Below are 17,729 nucleotides of genomic sequence, written 5' to 3'. Positions count from 1 at the left end.
CTGGTTAGGGACCACGGTGAGCCAATCAGTAAACAGCAGGAGTCACAGGATGCTTATAAACTGGGAGGCAGAGAAACTGAGTTGACTGCAGAGAAAAGAGGAGACGTGAGAATTCTATGACACAGATTGAGAAGATCAACAAGGTTGACCAGAAACAGCGTTTAGCATAATAATAGAATAACCAAGTTGGAAGGGACCTTGGAGGTCTTCTAGTCGAAACTGCTGCTCAAGTAGTAGATCCTATACCAAGGCCTTATAGAGCGGTACTAACACTTAGTTTAGTTTAGTTTAGTTTATTTGATTTGTATACCGCCCTACTCCCGAAGGACTCAGGGCGGTGAACAGCCAAACAATAAAATACATAGATATAAAAAAATTTAAAAACCAGATAAAATCAAATTAAATCATTTTGGCCCAGACAGATTAAAACACCCCGATAATTTAAAAACAGATTAAAATTTACATATTTAAAAAAGGGAAGAGATTAGGCCAAGCCCACCTGATGGAATAAAAAGGTCTTCACAGCGTGGCGGAAGGTGCGCAGATCCGGGATCCTCCGTATCTCCGGGGGGAGCTCATTCCAGACGGTAGGTGCCCCCACAGAGAAGGCTCTCCCCCTAGGGGCCGCCAGTCGACACTGTTTGGCTGACGGCACCCGGAGGAGTCCCTCTCTATGAGAGCGTACTGGCCGGTGGGAGGCTATTGGTGGTAGTAGGCGGTCCCGTAGATAACCAGGTCCTAAGCCATTCACGTGATCTTGATTCCATCCCTCTGTTAATGCAGCCTAGGACTGTGTTGGTTGGTTTGGCAGCTGCCATGCACTGCTGGCTCATATTTAAGCGATTGTCCATTAGGATTCCAATGGACAATCCCTCACAGTTACTACTCCTGAGCCCGATACCAATAAGCCAATAAAACAGCAGGATAGGCCCCTCAGATGCCAGCTCCTGTTTCAAATCATCTCTCAGTTTTCAGGGGAGAGAAACTGGATGGAGAACTTTCCAAATTTCTCCAGGAGAAAGAGAAATTTCCCAATCATTTGGACAGGAGGCCTCTTTTTTGACAGTGATGGAGACATACAGATAGTCCTTGTCTTACTACCCCCAACTGAGCCCAAATTTTCGGTTGCAAAGTGAAACATTAGTTAAGTGAATTTTGCCCTATTTTGCGACCTTTCTTGACACAGTTAAGTGAATCACCGCAGTTGTTAAGTTAGGAACATGGTTGTTAAGTTAATCTGGTTTCCCCATTGATTATGCTTGTTAGAAAGTTACAGAAGCTGATACAACTTCTGGATTTCATGATGGGGAAAAAAAATGAACATTTGACTTTGATTTTTGCCAATTAGATAAATTTATTGTTTTAGAAAGGGCTGGTTATATACTAATGTGTAAAAATAAACAGTGGATGTTGTAATGTTGCTATCTTGTACTGTGCTAAAAAAAAGTTGGAAGTCAACGCCTTTTTCTTTCTTCCCTTCTACCTGATATTTTTCCCTCTTTTTTTTCCCTTCTCTTCATTTCCTATTTTTATTTTTCTTTGTATTCTATACATTGATAAAACAATACAAGGTATAAAAGTAAATTAAAAACAGGAAAATTGCAGAAGCTGATGACATGACACAAAAAGATTGAACCATCATAAATAGGATTCACTATTTATGTCACTATTCAATATTTGTTCACGTGGCCATGGGGATGCTGCAAACGATCATACATGAAAAATGATCGTAAGTCACTTTTTTTCATGGTTGTTGTAACTTCAGGCAGTCACTAAATGAACTGTTGTAAGTGGGGGACTACCTGTATATGTTTCAAAAGGTGAAGGTGGTTGCAGCCATCACCGTGGCTTTTTTGAACCCTAATAGGGATGCCCTTCGCGTGGGAAACTGTTCCACAGAATGAATCACAGAAGCCCCACTGATCACTTCCTTTGGCACTGAATAAAGGGGGAGCAGCTCAGAAGGGGAAGAAGACCTCTGAGGAGCTTATTAAATAAGTTCGTGTAAGATAGATAGCAATAGCATTTAGACTTATATTTCACTTTACAGTGCTTTACTAAGAGTCAGCATATTGTCCCCAACAATTTGGGTCATCATTTTACCCACCTCAGAAGGAGGGAAGGCTGAGTCAATCTTGAGCCCGGTGAGATTTGAACTGCCAATTGCGGGCAGCCGGCAGGCAGCAGAAGTAGCCTGCAGTACTGCACTCTAACCACTGCGCCACTGTGGCTCAAGATCCACCAATATTTGCAGAGCCCTGGTCGAAAGTTGCCAGATGGATAAAAGGCAGATGAAATAAGGGAAAGGAGACCTCTGCTACGTTGTTTTTGTAGTGCAACTTTTCTTGCCAGATTTCTTAAGTGAATCACTGCAATTGTTCACTTAGTAACACGGTTGTTAAGTGAGTCTGGTTTCCCCGTTGACTTTCTTTGTCAGAAGATCACAAAAGGGGGACATTGCAACTGCCATAAATATGAGTCAGTTGTCACGCATCCAAATGTAAATCATGTGATTACAGGGATGCTGCAATGGTCATAAGTCACTTTTTTCAGTGCCTTTGCAACTTGAATTGGTCACTAAGCAAACTGTTGTAAGTCAAGGACTCCCTCTTCTTTGGGGCAGCCCCTGAGATACTGGAAGACTGCTCTCATGTCTCCCCTAGTCCTTCTTTTCACTAGACTACACGTAGCCAGTTCCTGCAACTGTTCTTCCTATGTTTCAGCCTCCAGTCCCCTAATCCTCTTTGTTGCTCTTCTCTGCACTCTTTCTAGAGTCTCAGCATCTTTCTTACATTGTGGCAACCAAAAGGGAAAGCAATATTCCAAGTGTGGCCTTATCAAGGCATCATAAAGTGGTATTAAGACTTTTTGTGATCTTGATTCCATCCCTCTGTTTATGCAGCCTAGAACTGTGTTGGCTTTATTGGCAGCTGCTGCACACGGCTGGCTCCTATTTAAATGGTTGTCCACTAGGACTCCAAGATCCCTCTCACAGTTACTACTATTGAGCAAAGTACCACCTATATTGTACCTGTGCATTTTGTTTTTCTTGCCTAAATGTAGAACCTGACTTTTTTCCACATTGAATTTCATTTTGTTAGATAGCTCCCAATGTTCAAGTCTGTCAAGATCCTTCTGTAGCTTCAGCCTATCTTCTGGAGTGTCAACTATTCCTGCCAGCTTGGTGTCATCTGCGAATCTGATGATCTATCCCCTTGTCCAAGTCATTGATAAAGATGTTGAAGGGTACTGGGCCTAAAACAGAGCCTTGGGATACCCCACTGCATACTTCCCTCCATGTAGATGCAATTCCATTGAGGACTACGCATTGAGTGCAGTTGGTCAGCCAGTTACGAATCCATCTGGTGGTGATGCTGTCTAACCCACATTTTTCTACTTTATCTAGTAGTAGATTATGGTCTACTTTATCAAATGCCTTACTGAAGTCCAAGTAAATTATATCGACAGCATTCCTCTGGTCCACTAATTTTGTCACTTTGTCAAAGAATGCAATGAGACTAGTCTGGCATGATCTGTTTTTGACAAACCCATGTTGGCGTTTGGTTATTACTTTGTTTGCTTCTAGGTGTTCGCTGATTTGTTGCTTGATTATCTTTTCCAGAATTTTCCCTGGTATTGAGGTCAGGCTATATAGGTCTGTAGTTTCCTGGATCTATTTTTTTCCCCCTTTTTTGAAGATGGGAACTACATCAGCTCTTTTCCAGTCCTCTGGCAGTTCCCCAGTGCTCCAGGATTTTGGAAAGATATAGTTCAGGGGTCCCGAGATCTCGTCTGTCAGTTCTCCATCCAGTCTTGGTGATTTGAACTCGTCTAGGGTAAACAGGTGTTCACTTACCATTTTCTTCCCTATTTTAACTTGTGTTCCTAATCTGTTTTTTGTGGTGCTGTTTTTGATAGGTTGGACTGTTTTTTTCCCTTTGTATAAAGACAGATGCAAAAAACAAATTAAATAGTTCTGTTTTCTCCCTGTTGCTTGTCACCTTCTTGCCACTTTCTCCCAGTAATGGACCAATTATTTCCTTGACTTTTTTCTTGATTTTAACATGTTGGAAGAAGCTTTTTTTGTTGTTGTTGTTATTTTTTTATTTTTGTCGCACTAGATTAGAAGACCTCTGAGGTCATTTCAAACTCTGTTGTTCAGTTATCTCCAAGCTTCCTCCTCCTTCCTCTCCCTTAGGGGTGCAGACCAAATGGTCACGATGGCCACTGCAATGGGAGGATCAAAGTTTCATCCCTTCTTTTAGGTGCATCAGGACAATTAAAAAGTCTGTGGTGAGTTAAGTGGTGTCATGTCCTCCGTCTCACAGTGCCTGAAGGCTGTTCGGGGCTGGATGGGGAGCAACGGGTTGAAATTAAATGCTGGAAAGACCAAGTGTCTCCAGGTTTGGGGATCTTTGGCCCAAGGAGAATTGCCACCTTTGGTCTTGGATGGGGTGGCACTACCCAAAACAGATCCTGTGCGTAATCTGGGGGTTCTCCTGGAGTCGCGACTCCTGTTTGAAGAGCAGGTGGGGGTCGTGGCCAGGAGGGCCTTTACGCAACTGCGGGTTCTGTACCAGTTACGCCCTTTCCTGGACCAATAATCCCTACTCACAGTTACTCATGCCCTAGTCACTTCCCGTCTTGACTATTGCAATGTGCTCTACATGGGGCTGCCCTTGAAGAGCATCCGGAAGCTCCAGTTGGTGCAAAATGCAGCGGCCCGCATGGTTTTGTGCAGACCTCAGTGTGCACATGTATCACCTCTCCTGCAGGAGCTGCATTGATTTGCTTCTGGATGCAATTCAAGGTGCTGCTTGTCACCTTTAAAGTCCTTCATGGCTTGGGACCAGGTTAGCTGAGGGGCCGTCTCTTGCCAATCACATCTACCTGACCCACCAGAGCCGGTCCCATCCCCTAGGAAGATACACCTGGTGGGACCCAGGAGAAGGGCCTTCTCCATGGTGGCTCCAGTGGTGGGTTGCTACCGGTTCGCCCTGGATCGAGTGAACTGGTAGCGGCAGCGGCGGGAGGATCTGCCAACCTGCCCAGACGCAGAAGCGTTTGACAGGCCGGAAATGTGGTCCATTTTCAGTGATGCTGTGTGGCGCTCTGACCAGGCCAGAAGCTTTTCTGCCTCGATCATCAGGGACTTGGATCGAATGCCCCCTTCGCAATTCACGTGAGCTTTGGTTGTGATGTTGGCCGTCCGTCCAACACATGCTGGTCGTCCAAGGTAGTGCGGAAGTGCCTCAGGGCGAGTCGAACAGCTCTCAACTCCAGCCAGTTGATGCTGTTCGTCCGTTCCGGACAAGCGTCCATGCAACCATTTGCAACCCACTACTGGGTGGCTCCCTCTCTCTGGAACATCATTCCCCCAGAGCTTAGAATGGCCCCCGCTCTCACACTCTTCCGGAAGGTGCTGAAGACCTTCCGGTTCTGCCAGTGGGCCTGGGGAATGCAGAGCGGGATGGAGCCCATTAAATGGCTCGTATGATGTGCTGTCGCCGAGGCAGAGTGTGGGGGCTTATTTCATTTTATTATAATAATAATAATTTTAATAATAATAATAATAATTTTATTTCTATACCGCCCTTCTCCCGAAGGACTCAGGGCAGTGTACAGCCAATTTAAAAACACAGGACACAACAATAATAAAAAATTAAAATAATTAAATAGATTTGGCCGATTTAAAACCCCATTTGGCTTGAGTCAAATTTTAAACTGATTTTAAATTGGAATTGTTTTAATTACGGCCAAAATATTTAATTATTTTAATCACTTTTTAGATTTTGTATGTTTTGTATGTATGTCTTGTTTTTACTTTGGCTGTTCACCGCCCTGAGTCCTATATTGGAGAAGGGCGGTATAGAAATTTAAATAAATAAATAAATAAATAAATAAAAATTTAAAATACCCCAATTTTAAATTGATATGATTCTCTTTTTTTATTGTTTTATTGTTTTTTATATGATGTTTTTATATTCTTGCAAGCTGCCTCGAGTCACCCTGTGCGAATAGGCAGCAAAAGAAATCTCCTAAATAAATAAAATCAATCAATAAAAAGAGATCAGACCTGGGATCGTTCCATTGCAACTGTTGACTTGACCATTCTGAGCTCACTCTTTGGACCTGCTGCACTTCATCCAGGTACGGTGCCCAGACCCAGCAAGGGTTCTCTCCTTTCGTTTCAGAGCCATGGCAGCAAAGAAAAAAACTCCAAAAACTACCTCAAAAAGCCAAAAGAATGTGAAGGATGTCTTTTGGGGAAAATTCAAATGGCCCCTTCTTGGGTTGTTTTTTTTAAGCTCTTTCATCACCTTGACCCTTATGATCTTTCTATGTAAGTAAAATCCTGTCCTGCGATGGGCTTTTAACTGAAAAACACTTAATATGATGTTGATATACGTTGCATTCTTATTTCCTATATTCCAATGCTTGGGTAAGCGCCACGATGTGTCTCTATTTGTAACCCTTTATCCAATGATTTTTATCTTCTTTTTTTTTTTAATTTGATTTATATGCTGCCCTTCTCCGGAGACTCAGGGCGGCTTACAATGCGTTAAGCAATAGCCTTCATACTTTTTGTATATATTTATACAAAGTCAGCTTATTGCCCCCACAAACTGGGTCCTCAATTTACCTACCTTAGAAAGGATGGAAGGCTGAGTCAACCTTGAGCCTGGCGGGATTCGATCTTACTTTAATTGCAGACAGCTGGTGTTAAATTACAGAGCTCTGTCTGTTGAGCTATCGAGGCTCAATTTTTCTTCCATAATTTTAAATTTCTTAACAGAATAAGATTTATTTATTTAATTTAATTTAATTTGTATTTATTTAATTTAATTTAATTTAATTTAATTTGTATTTGTATACCGCCCTTCTCCCAAAAGGGAGTTGGAAGGTTGGAAGAGAGTTGGAAGGACCTTGGAGGTCTTCTAGTCTGACTCCCTGCTCTGGCAGGAAACCATACATCATTTCAGAGAAATGGTTGTCCAATCTCTGCTGGCTCTGAACCTTCTCCGTTACAATGCTGGTTTCTGAGGAGGCTTTGGTGGAGAGAGAGGACCTTGAATGCTGCTGCAAGAGAAGCTGCTTATTTTTCTTTCTGGTGCGGAGCTAGCTCGCCCTCCTGTGGCACACCTTGGGAAGTATGCAAGCATGTATCAAACAGCTAGTAAACAGGCAGCCAAACTTCTAGTCTGCATTAGCCTTATCGTCTCCTGGTGAATATAACATTGCTATATGCTAAATAAATCAAATAAACTGGACCCTTTGGCATTTAAACTGGACCCTTTGGCCCCATGGCTTAGGGCCAGGGTATTTACGAGACCGCCTTCTGCTACCGATAACCTCCCACCGGCCAATACGCTCTCACAGAGAGGGTCTCCTCAGGGTGCCGTCGGTCAAGCAATGTCGGCTGGCGGCCCCCAGTGGGAGAGCCTTCTCTGTGGGAGCACCCGCCCTCTGGAACGAGCTTCCTCCCGGAATACGGCTGATTCCGGATCTCTGAACTTTCCGTAAGGCCCTGAAGACGTTTTTATTTCAGCAAGCCGGCCTGGCCTGAATAGGTTTTATGGGTTAGTTTTTAATTGTATAGCTTGGGGTTTTAAATTGGGAGGCCGATTAATTTAATTTATTTTTAGTTATCTTAACTTTTATATTGTATGTTATTTTAATTTTCGACTGTTCACCGCCCTGAGTCCCTTTGGGGAGAAGGGCGGGATATAAATTCAATAAAATAAAATAAAATAAATAAATTTATTCCTTCTCAATCACTTTAGGTAAACAGCTATTCATGGATAAGAGTAAACCCCATATTGAGAAGCCACTGGAACATCTGGGCAAAAGGTTAGAAGAAGTTCTCAAAGACCCCGGACTCAAGCTAAATACTCGTAAGTATGGAAGGGGGCAGAGCTAAAAAAAGGAAAACCAGATGCCTCAGTTGGCAGGTCAAGTGCAGCATGATTGAACTAACAGAATAGCAGAGATGGAAGGGACCTTGGAGGTCTTCTAGTTCAACCTCCTACTCAAGCTGGAAACCCTCTACCATTCCAGACAAATGGCTGCCCCGTCTCTTCTTAAAAGCCTTCAGTGATGGAGCACCCAAAACTTCTAGAGGCAAGACGTTCCACTGATTAACTGTCAGTAAATTTCTCCTTAGTGCTAAGTTAGTTCTTTCCTTGATTAGTTTCCATCTGTTGCTTCTTGTTCTGCCTTCAGCTGCTTTGGAGAATAGATTGGAACCCCCCCACCCTCTTTTTTGTGGCAGCCCCTGAAATATTGGAAGACTGGTTCCATCTCCCCTCTAGTCCTTCTTGTTGTTAAACTAGACATTCCCAATTCCTGCAATCGTTCTTCATACGTTTTATTCTTCAGTCCCCTAACCACTGATTTATGGTTTAATTCACACACTGCCCTACCAGAGCTACAGGATATTGTTTTTCAGATTTGTTAGGTTTATTATTCATATTTTTCATGATGGCATCCATCTTTTTGATGTCTTTACCACAATTGAAAAAGTAATTTTCCTCCTCAGGCGAACCTTATAGACTTATTCTCCAAACAGGCACACAACCGTCTGTCAGGTTTCGATGCTATCTCAAAATAAAGGAATTTCCAAACTGCAGATCTTTAAGGAAATTTTCTCTTTATTGAGCATAGTGATCCGACCCTGGCTCTTGCGCGGTCAGGACTGACCTTTGCCCCCCAATCCCTCCCTTTCCGACCCCCAATTCTCTGCGTCTCATTGGCTATCTTCCAAGCCACTTTCCTCATCCCTCCTCCGTCAGATCACAGGAATGTTCCCCTCCTCCCATCTCCGAGGAGACAGAATCTTCAAAGGGATTAAGTAGGCAAAAGTTCAAGCTTCTCCTCTGCTAATATATGTCAGTGCTGGGACGCTGACACCTTCCCCTCTTCATGGGCCTAAAAGTTAACCAGTCCAGGAAAGAGACACATTTGATTTTTTTCCCCCATAATTGCGGGTGAATATCCAACTAGACAAGAGGGAGGTGTTAAGAGGGGACCAAGCTTGGAGTGCTTACACTGCAGAGAGCGGTACAGACCTGACCTCCTCCAGAAACAGTTAGAATAGAGCTGGAAGGGATCTTGGAGATCTTCTAGCCTCCTGCTCAAGCAAGAGACCCTATACCATTTCAGAGAAGTGGATGTCCAGTCTCTTCTCAAAAACCTCCAGTGTTGGAGCATCCATAACTTCTAGTGGCAAGTCGTTCCACTGGTTAATTGTTCTCACTGTCAGGAAGTTTCTCCTTAGTTCCAGGTTGCTTCTCTCCTGGATTAGTTTCCACCCGTTGCTTCTTGTCCTGCCTTCAGGGGCTTTGGAGAATAAATTGACACCTTCTTCTTTGGGGCAGCCCCTCAGATACTGGAATACTGCTGACATGTCCTTAGTCCTTCTTTTCTCTAGACTGGCCAAACTCAATTCCTGCTACCGTTCTTTGTATATTTTAGTCTCCAGGCCTTTAATCAACCTGTATTTTATTTGGCTGTTCACCGCCCTGAGTCCTTCGGGAGTAGGGCGGTATACAAATTTAATAAATAAATAAATAAATAAAAACCTAGTTGCTCTTCTCTCCACTTTTTCCAAAGCCTCAACCCCTTGTTTGTAATGTGGTGAATCACCAAAGCCGTATCTAATTGTGCCCAAGGGGATGTAGTCAGTCTGGTGAGATTCTTGTAACCTCAGAGGTGATCAACAATAAAGCTTCTGCTTGAAACGATTCCCAGGTGGTTCTGGTGGCTTGTGCTGGGCTATCTTGTTGACCGTGGCTGTACTTTTAAATTCCTAAGAGAGATGGGATGGGTTGGGGGGGGGGCTTCTCAAATTGATCATTTCTCACCACTTACCTAAGATGACTTGGGTGCCCTATTTGGTGAGAGAGGATTTACCGGTAACTGTCTGAACAAGCCGCTTGATTTGATATGTGCAAAGAAAACATCTCAGTCTCTCTGGTAATGCTTTCAGCCAAGAAGACAGCAGAGGAAGCTATAAAATTGCCTGCATATATCAAACATGCTGACAAGAAACTCCAGGATCACAGGAAAAGCTATTGTAAGTATTGAGATCTTGAAGCATCACGCTTGACACATTATGTCAGCGTTGGGAGTGGTTTAGGTGAGAAAAGGCCCTCCGATCTGTAAGGGCCGATTTCATAGGCTCACATGGTCCTTTTGTGGAAAGGAAAAAGTTTTCGCCTCCAGTCCTCTGATCACCTTTGTTGCTCTTCTCTGAACTCTTTCCAGAGTCTCAACATCTTTTCTGTGTTGTGGTGGACGCAGTATTCCATGTGTGCCAGTGGTGGGTTCCTCCCGGTTCCTCCCGGTTCCGCCAATCTGGTAGCGGTGACGATATGACGTCACCGAACAGGTTCTGCCCCCCCCACCCCTCCAGCGTTATTCTTACCTTTTATTTGGCCCCACCCCCAATCTATTGCTGCCTCCTGAGTCCCAGCTGATCAGCTAGAAGGAAAAAAACTGTTTAAACTCTTCCCGTGGGGCTTCAAAGGGCTGCCCTACAGCTGATCAGTGTTAAAAGGCAGTGTGGTGGTAGACCAGGACGCTCCAAAAACAAATGAGTAGACTGGTGCCTTCAAAAACAAATGGGTAGACCGGTGCCTGCAAAAATAAATGAGTAGACAATGCCTCCAAAAACAAATGAGTAGACCGGTGCCTCCAAAAACAAATGGGTAGACCAATGCCTGCAAAAACAAATGAGTAGACCGGTGCCTCCAAAAACAAATGAGTAGACCGGTGCCTCCAAAAACAAATGAGTACACCAATGCCTCCAAAAACAAATGAGTAGACCGGTGCCTCCAAAAACAAATGGGTAGACCAATGCCTGCAAAAACAAATGAGTAGACCGGTGCCTCCAAAAACAAATGAGTACACCAATGCCTCCAAAAACAAATGAGTAGACCAATGCCTCCAAAAACAAATGAGTAGACCGGTGCCTCCAAAAACAAATGAGTAGACCAATGCCTCCAAAAACAAATGAGTAGACCGGTGCCTCCAAAAACAAATGGGTAGACCAATGCCTGCAAAAACAAATGAGTAGACCGGTGCCTCCAAAAACAAATGAGTACACCAATGCCTCCAAAAACAAATGAGTAGACCAATGCCTCCAAAAACAAATGAGTAGACCAATGCCTCCAAAAACAAATGAGTAGACCGGTGCCTCCAAAAACAAATGGGTAGACCAATGCCTCCAAAAACAAATGAGTAGACTGGTGCCTCCAAAAACAAATGAGTACACCAATGCCTCCAAAAACAAATGAGTAGACCAATGCCTCCAAAAACAAATGAGTAGACCGGTGCCTCCAAAAACAAATGAGTAGACCAATGCCTCCAAAAACAAATGAGTAGACCGGTGCCTCCAAAAACAAATGAGTAGACCAATGCCTCCAAAAACAAATGAGTAGACCGGTGCCTCCAAAAACAAATGAGTAGACCGGTACAGCTCTGCAAGCAGTTAAAAAGCTTGGTAGACCAGTACCTCTGCTAAATCCTAAAGAATGGTCACATGACCATCAAGCCACGCCCACAGAACCGGTAGTAAAAAATTTTAGAACCCACCCCTAATGCAAAGCATTATAAAGCAATACAAACGCTTCACGCTATTCTTATTCCTGCCTCCGATGTCCCGTGCTTAGTGTTTCTTATTCTTCTCTGAGCTTTGCATAGTGAGCTCTTTTATGAAAAGGGAATGACGCCATAGGCATGTATGTATGGTGGGTGATCTCTCTCTCCCCTTTCAAGCCGAGTGATTCGAAAGAGCCATCAATATACTGTATGAACAGCTTCTTTGAGGGGTCCCAATTGAACCAAAGGATAGCATGAACAAGGATAAGGAAAATTATAAGGACTAATGTATCCATTTTGAGGGACTCTTTGGAGGAGGATTGGCCAAATAGGAGATTCATCTGAGGAGTCTTTGGAGTTCTCCGAGCTTGGTTATTTTCCTGCAGATGTTTCATTACCCAAACTAAGAAACATCAGCAGGGCACTGACACCCAAGTTCAGAGATTGCCAAAGATCCCAAAGTCCTCCTTCCCTTCCTCTCTGCAAACCCCGCTCCTTTCTAGCATCAATGATGATACGTAGTTGGATCATGAAATACCTGCAAGAAAACTGCAACAAAACTCGGAGAATACTAAGGACCCCACAGTCCTCCTCCTCCTCCTCTCATTTCCCTCCTCTTTCTCCTCTCCACAATCCCCACCCCCCTCTAGCACTGATGATGTTACCTAGTTGGGTCAAGTCTACAAGAAAACAACCAATTTCAGAAAACACCAAGGATCCCTCATTTCAACCCTGAGCTTCACATACTCTCTTTTACTGGAAATTCATCTAGAAGACAGAGTAGAAATTGGCATCCATCTTGCCTCCTAAAAGAATACCTGCTACTTTTAACGTATCTCTTTACACCTCTTCTTTTTAGATGCTCTCTTCCAAAAAACTGCAAAGGCTGCAAATGGCTGGAATCTTTCTGGAATGAATCTGTACTACATTTCAAAAGGAAAAAAGACCTGGTACGACGCCGAGAACTTCTGTGTGTCCAGAGAAAGTCATTTGGCCTCCATCCTAAGTGATGAAGAGCAGGTGTTAATTGTTGTTATTACTATTATTATGCTTGGTTGCACAGTCAGCCAGATGTTCAGAGTGGATTTGGCATTTTTATCCACCTCTCAAGTCCTTCCCAAAGGACCTGGGATAGGCAGATGTTGTTGTTTGATGGGGTTAGAAGTATCGTCGCGGGATGTAAATTGTTCTGGGTCAAGCTGCCTTTTGCAATTGACTGATGGTGAATTTGTCAATGCCAGTAGTGCTCAAGAGCTCTAGTTGTTTTGGAGTCACCTATTATTATAGATATTATCTTCTGTTTCTTTTACCACAATCATTCTAATTCTATTTGCAGGTCTTTATGTTTTGTATATTTTCTCTAGTTCTTTTTCTTTTATCCTGCTATCTCCATGTCCACTATTCAGACTTTTTTCTTTCTTTCTTAGGGACAATTGTTAAAGCTGGGTTGTTATGTGGCAGATGCCTGTCTGTTTCATTCTTATTATTCTTATGATATATTGCACCATCAATCAGATGCTCAGACTGGATTACTATTATTCTAATGTGCTCTTTCTTTACTATTATTTTTATTTGCATTGCACTTCTTTTTTAAGTTACCCATGCTTCATTGAATATATGTGCAATCTTTGTTCCACATTCAATGGAATTTGAGAAGGAGTCCTTTCAAGGTGAACCCCAAAAGCATAATTTCTGCTTTTCTGAATTTCTGAGCTCTTATTGTCCATTCCCCCCCTCCCCATAATTGTTAGGGTTTGAATATTCACTCCATTATCTGGCCTAGTCCCATTAATGATAGAATCATAAAACCTGCATGTAGCATACAAATTAGAAAACAAACCAAGTAGAGTTTAGCATCATCCAAATTTTCACATGTGCTCAATTGTAAAGCTTTCCTTAAAATGTTGTGTTTGGCATATTTTTGCAGAATTATCTCAACACCCAGCTCAGTGAGCCATCTTGGATTGGCCTTTCAACTGCAAATAAGGGCGATAATTGGGAATGGTCGGATGGATCCAAGTTAATCACTGAGTGAGTCTTTAAATTATGGGGGCGACGGGGCGCTCCCATGTGACACCTCTCCTGCGCGAGCTGCACTGGCTCCCGGTGGTCTTCCGGGTGCGCTTCAAGGTGTTGGTGACCACCTTTAAAGCGCTCCATGGCTTAGGGCCGGGGTACTTACGAGACCGCCTTCTGCCGCCAATAGCCTCCCACCGGCCAGTACGCTCGCACAGAGTGGGCCTCCTCAGGGTGCCGTCCGCCAGACAATGTCGGCTGGCGACTCCCAGGGGGAGAGCCTTCTCTGTGGCGGCGCCCACCCTCTGGAATAACCTCCCCCCAGAGATACGTACAATAACAGACCTCCGGATTTTTCGTCGGGCCCTGAAAACCTATTTATTTCAACTAGCTGGGCTGGCTTGAGTTAAATTTTAAATTGATTTTAAATTGGGTTGTTTTAATTTACGGCCAAAATATTTAATTATTTTAATACTGTTTTTTAAATTTTGTATGCTCTGTTTTTACTTTGGCTGTGCACCGCCCTGAGTCCTATTTGGAGAAGGGCGGTATAGAAATGGAAACAAATAAATAAAATAAATAAAGCTGAACTCCAGGAAAGGATGTTCCGACACTGGGCTGCTAGCACCCTTTCTTGCAATACAGATATTCCTCGACACACAACAATTTATTTAGTCTCCGTTCAAAGTTACGACACTGAAAAAAGTGACATGGACCATTTTTCACATTTACGTCCATGGCAGCATTCCCATGGTCACATGATCAAAATGCAGACATTTGACGGTTGCAGTGTCTCGAGGTCATGTGGTCACATTTTGGGACATTCTGACCAGCCGAGTCAATGGGGAAGCCGGATTCACGTAACAACCATGTTACTAATCTAACAACAACAGTGATTTACTTAACAACTGTGGCAAGAAAGGTCGTAAAATGAGGTCAAAATTCACTTAGCAGATGTCTTGCTTAGCAATAAAAATGTTGGGCTCAAATATCTTAAAATAATCTCTTATCAGTGGAATCATTCTGTTGAAGCACCCTCAAATAGCCCAGCTATTCCATTTTGCAGTCGGAAGAGGGATTGACCAGGTCCTCTGCCCCCCCATTTCCCAGTGAATTTAGGAGTGGGAAGGAATTTGACAAAAAAGAAAGTTTGGGACAATGGTTAAGAGCACCTGGGGTAGAAACCAGGCGACAGAATAAAAGAACAGCAGAGTTGGAAGGACCCTGGAGGTCTTCTAGTCCAACCCTCTGCTCAAGCAGGAAACCTTATACCATTTCAGACAAATGGTTGTCCAATTTCTTCTTAAAAACTTCCAGTGTTGGAGCATCCACAACTTCTGGAGCCAAGCTGTTCCACTTATTAATTGTTCCGCAAGGAAATTCCTCCTTAGTTCTAGGCTGCTTCTCTCCTTAATTAGTTTCCATCCACTGGTTTTTGACCAGCGTTCAGGTCAGGGGTGAAATCCAGCAGGTTCTGACAGGTTCTGGAGAACCGGTAGTGGAAATTTTGAGTAGTTCAGAGAACCTGCAAATACCACCTCTGGCTGGCCCCAGAGTGAGGTGGGAATGGAGATTTTGCAATATCTTTCCCCTGCAGTGGGGTGGGAATGGGGATTTTGCAGTATCCTTCCCCTGCAGTGGGGTGGGAATGGGGATTTTGCAGTATCCTTCCCTTGCCATGCCCACCAAGCCATGCCACACCTGCCACGCCATGCCCATAGAACCAGTAGTAAAAAAAAAATTGGATTTCACCCCTGGTTCAGGTGCTTTGGAGAATAGGTCAAGGCCTTCTTTGTGGCAGCCCCTTACAAAATAGAATACTGCAGAGTTAGCCAGCAATACTGAATTCTAACAACTCCACTACCACCCCCTGCTCCTCATGTCTAAACTAGACATACAGGTTGACCTAACACAGGCTGAATTGTGGGATCCTTGGTAGTCTCTGAGCTTGGTTGTTTTCTTACAGACATTTTATGACCCAACTAGCTAACATCATCAGTGCTAAAAAAGAAAGGGGGGGTTGCTATTTCTCCTACTTGCTTCTAACAATGATGATGTTACCTAGTGGGGTAGTGAAATGTCTGCAAGAAAACAACCAAGCTCAGAGAGCACTAAAGACCCTACAATCCTAGTCCTCCTCCTCCTCCTCCTCCTCCTCCTCCTCCTCCTCCTCCTCCTCCTCCTCCTCCTCCTCAACCCCACTCCCTTCTAGTACTGATGATATTCCCTAGTAGGGTAATGAAACACAGGGGGTTCCTTCCAGCTCTATTCTGATTCTAATCCACAAGTAGCAGATTCCTGGTCTCAAAGAGTAGCACACTTAAGCCTAGTAGATTTAGCACCTCCTTCCGGAGTTTTCCTTTTAGGTAATAGGAACCTTCCTCCTCTCCTCCCAATAGGTATTGGTCACACCATCCCAGGCCATCAAAAGTCTCCAGAAAAGGGGATCGTGGCTGCACTTTGATCAATCCTTCAATGGGCAGTCGCAACTGGATCTATGCCAACTGTCATGAACCGAGAAACTGGGTTTGTAAGGAAAGTCTGGCTGTTGGGAAAAAATAAACAATGAACTCGGTTGCTAGAATCATGGCTCTTGCAGAACCGTCTTTCAACTCTCATTTTCTCTTCTTGACGGACTTATTGCAAGAGGCAGAAGCAGGTCTGTTGGATATTTATCCTACGGTTGGGTAGGTAATATATAGAAAAACTATGTTTGTGACTTTAAATGATATAAGAAGAATGATTGGCTGTGCTATTATCAGGCAGCCATAAAAGTAGACAGGAAGCCCTGGATCTCCTGCTCCTGCTATTTGATGGTTGATCTCCTGATGAGGGACTGTGTGTGACTGAAGAGAACTGTAAGCAAACTATGTTTTGTCTTGGAGAGTGATTATTCGAAGACGTGTTATCATTGTTTTGGGAAACCAAGTTTGTTTTTTCACTAAGAGTAAAGAACATTTTTTTTCACCGTTCAGAGTCTGTGAGTATCTGTGTGTTTAACCAGCAACGTATCTCTTTGCTGTCCAGTCCATTGCAAACTATGCTGAGGGAAGTTGTTACCCTCAAGAAGGTCCAAGCTAGAGGTGGGTTTCAACAGGTTCTGACCAGTTCTGGAGAACCAATAGTAGAAATTTTGAGTAGTTCAGCGAACCGGTAAATACCACATCTGACTGGCCCTGCCCCCATCTATTCTCTGCCTCCCGAGTCCCACCTGATCGGGAGGGTCATCCTCTGCCAGAGAAGCTCTTGGTGACTTGGGACAAGGGTGTAGGAGGAATTACAAATAGAGAGTAGTATTTTAAGGGATTTTGACGTTCTGGAGAAAAGGCAAAATATACATTCAAATAAACAAACCTTCTCCCAGTAAAATAATGTTTTTTTAAAAGGCAGTTGGATTTTCTTGGTGTTTTTTTTTTTTTTAAACATTTTGGGAAAATATATAGAATATTAATTGAATTAGAAGGGCAGGCAAAAGGTTTAAAATTAATTTGGGAATCAGATTTAGGAGAAATAAATGATAATGATTGGAAAAATATTTTGAATAGAAGAGTATATAAGAATATGTCAGTTAGAGTTAAGGAAAAATGGATATAAAGAGATATGGAGGTGGTACCTAACAACACATAAATTAAATCAAATAGATGGTAAATATACAAATTGGAGGTGCAAGAAAGAGGTTGGAACATATAAACATATGTGGTGGGATTGTGATAGTGCACAAAAAATACGGGACATAAACTACCAATAACAATAAGGAAATTACAATCCAGAAAAAAATCTCTTTGGCGAAAAAACAAAACAAACTATGTAGCTAACTTCAAAAACTGCTACAAAAACTTATGCCAATAAATTAATAATAATAATAATAATAATAATAATAATAATAATAATAATAATAATAATAATAATAATAATAATTTTATTTCTATACCGCCCTTCTCCCGAAGGACTCAGGGCGGTGTACAGCCAATTTAAAAACACAGGACACAACAATAATTAAAAATTAAAATAATTAAATAGATTTGGCCGATTTAAAACCCCAAAAATTTTAAATACCCCAATTTAAAATTATTATGTTGATAGCCCTGCCTGGCGGAACAACAGGGTCTTCA

At 42.9% G+C, this 17,729-nt stretch overlaps 1 protein-coding gene across 5 annotated transcripts; it reads left to right on the top strand.

The window, feature by feature from the left end:
• Position 1: 1 nt before the first annotated feature.
• LOC117658061 (snaclec subunit B-like) lies at positions 2-16,201 on the top strand. Of its 5 annotated transcripts, none has more exons than XM_060682292.1 (7): positions 13-143; positions 6,195-6,343; positions 7,785-7,895; positions 9,989-10,075; positions 12,461-12,621; positions 13,529-13,632; positions 16,017-16,201. In XM_060682292.1, the coding sequence occupies exons 2-7, from the start codon at positions 6,199-6,201 to the stop codon at positions 16,177-16,179; spliced, it is 771 nt and encodes a 256-aa protein (XP_060538275.1). In that variant the 5' UTR covers positions 13-143; positions 6,195-6,198; the 3' UTR covers positions 16,180-16,201. The 5 variants fall into 5 exon arrangements, with proteins under 5 accessions (XP_060538276.1, XP_060538275.1, XP_060538280.1 ...); XM_034406190.3 differs by lacking the exons at positions 13-143; positions 6,195-6,343 and adding exons at positions 4,199-4,293; positions 5,995-6,150; XM_060682293.2 differs by lacking the exon at positions 6,195-6,343 and having other exon boundaries at positions 2-143.
• The last annotated feature ends 1,528 nt before the right edge of the window (positions 16,202-17,729 follow it).

Source organism: Pantherophis guttatus, chromosome 8 (genome assembly GCF_059756535.1).
Source record: "Pantherophis guttatus breed Tessera chromosome 8, ASM5975653v1, whole genome shotgun sequence".
Classification (NCBI taxonomy): Eukaryota; Metazoa; Chordata; class Lepidosauria; order Squamata; family Colubridae; genus Pantherophis; species Pantherophis guttatus.
The sequence above is the reverse complement of the archived record's forward strand: the minus strand, read 5'-3'. Positions and strand labels throughout refer to the sequence as shown.

Excerpts from the sequence above, each read along its gene's own strand:
- LOC117658061 (XM_060682292.1), top strand. The coding sequence starts at position 6,199 with ATGGCAGCAAAGAAAAAAACTCCAAAAACTACCTCAAAAAGCCAAAAG. Across the intron at positions 7,896-9,988 it reads CGGACTCAAGCTAAATACTC|CCAAGAAGACAGCAGAGGAA; the intron begins GTAAGTATGGAA and ends TAATGCTTTCAG. Across the intron at positions 12,622-13,528 it reads TCCTAAGTGATGAAGAGCAG|AATTATCTCAACACCCAGCT; the intron begins GTGTTAATTGTT and ends ATATTTTTGCAG.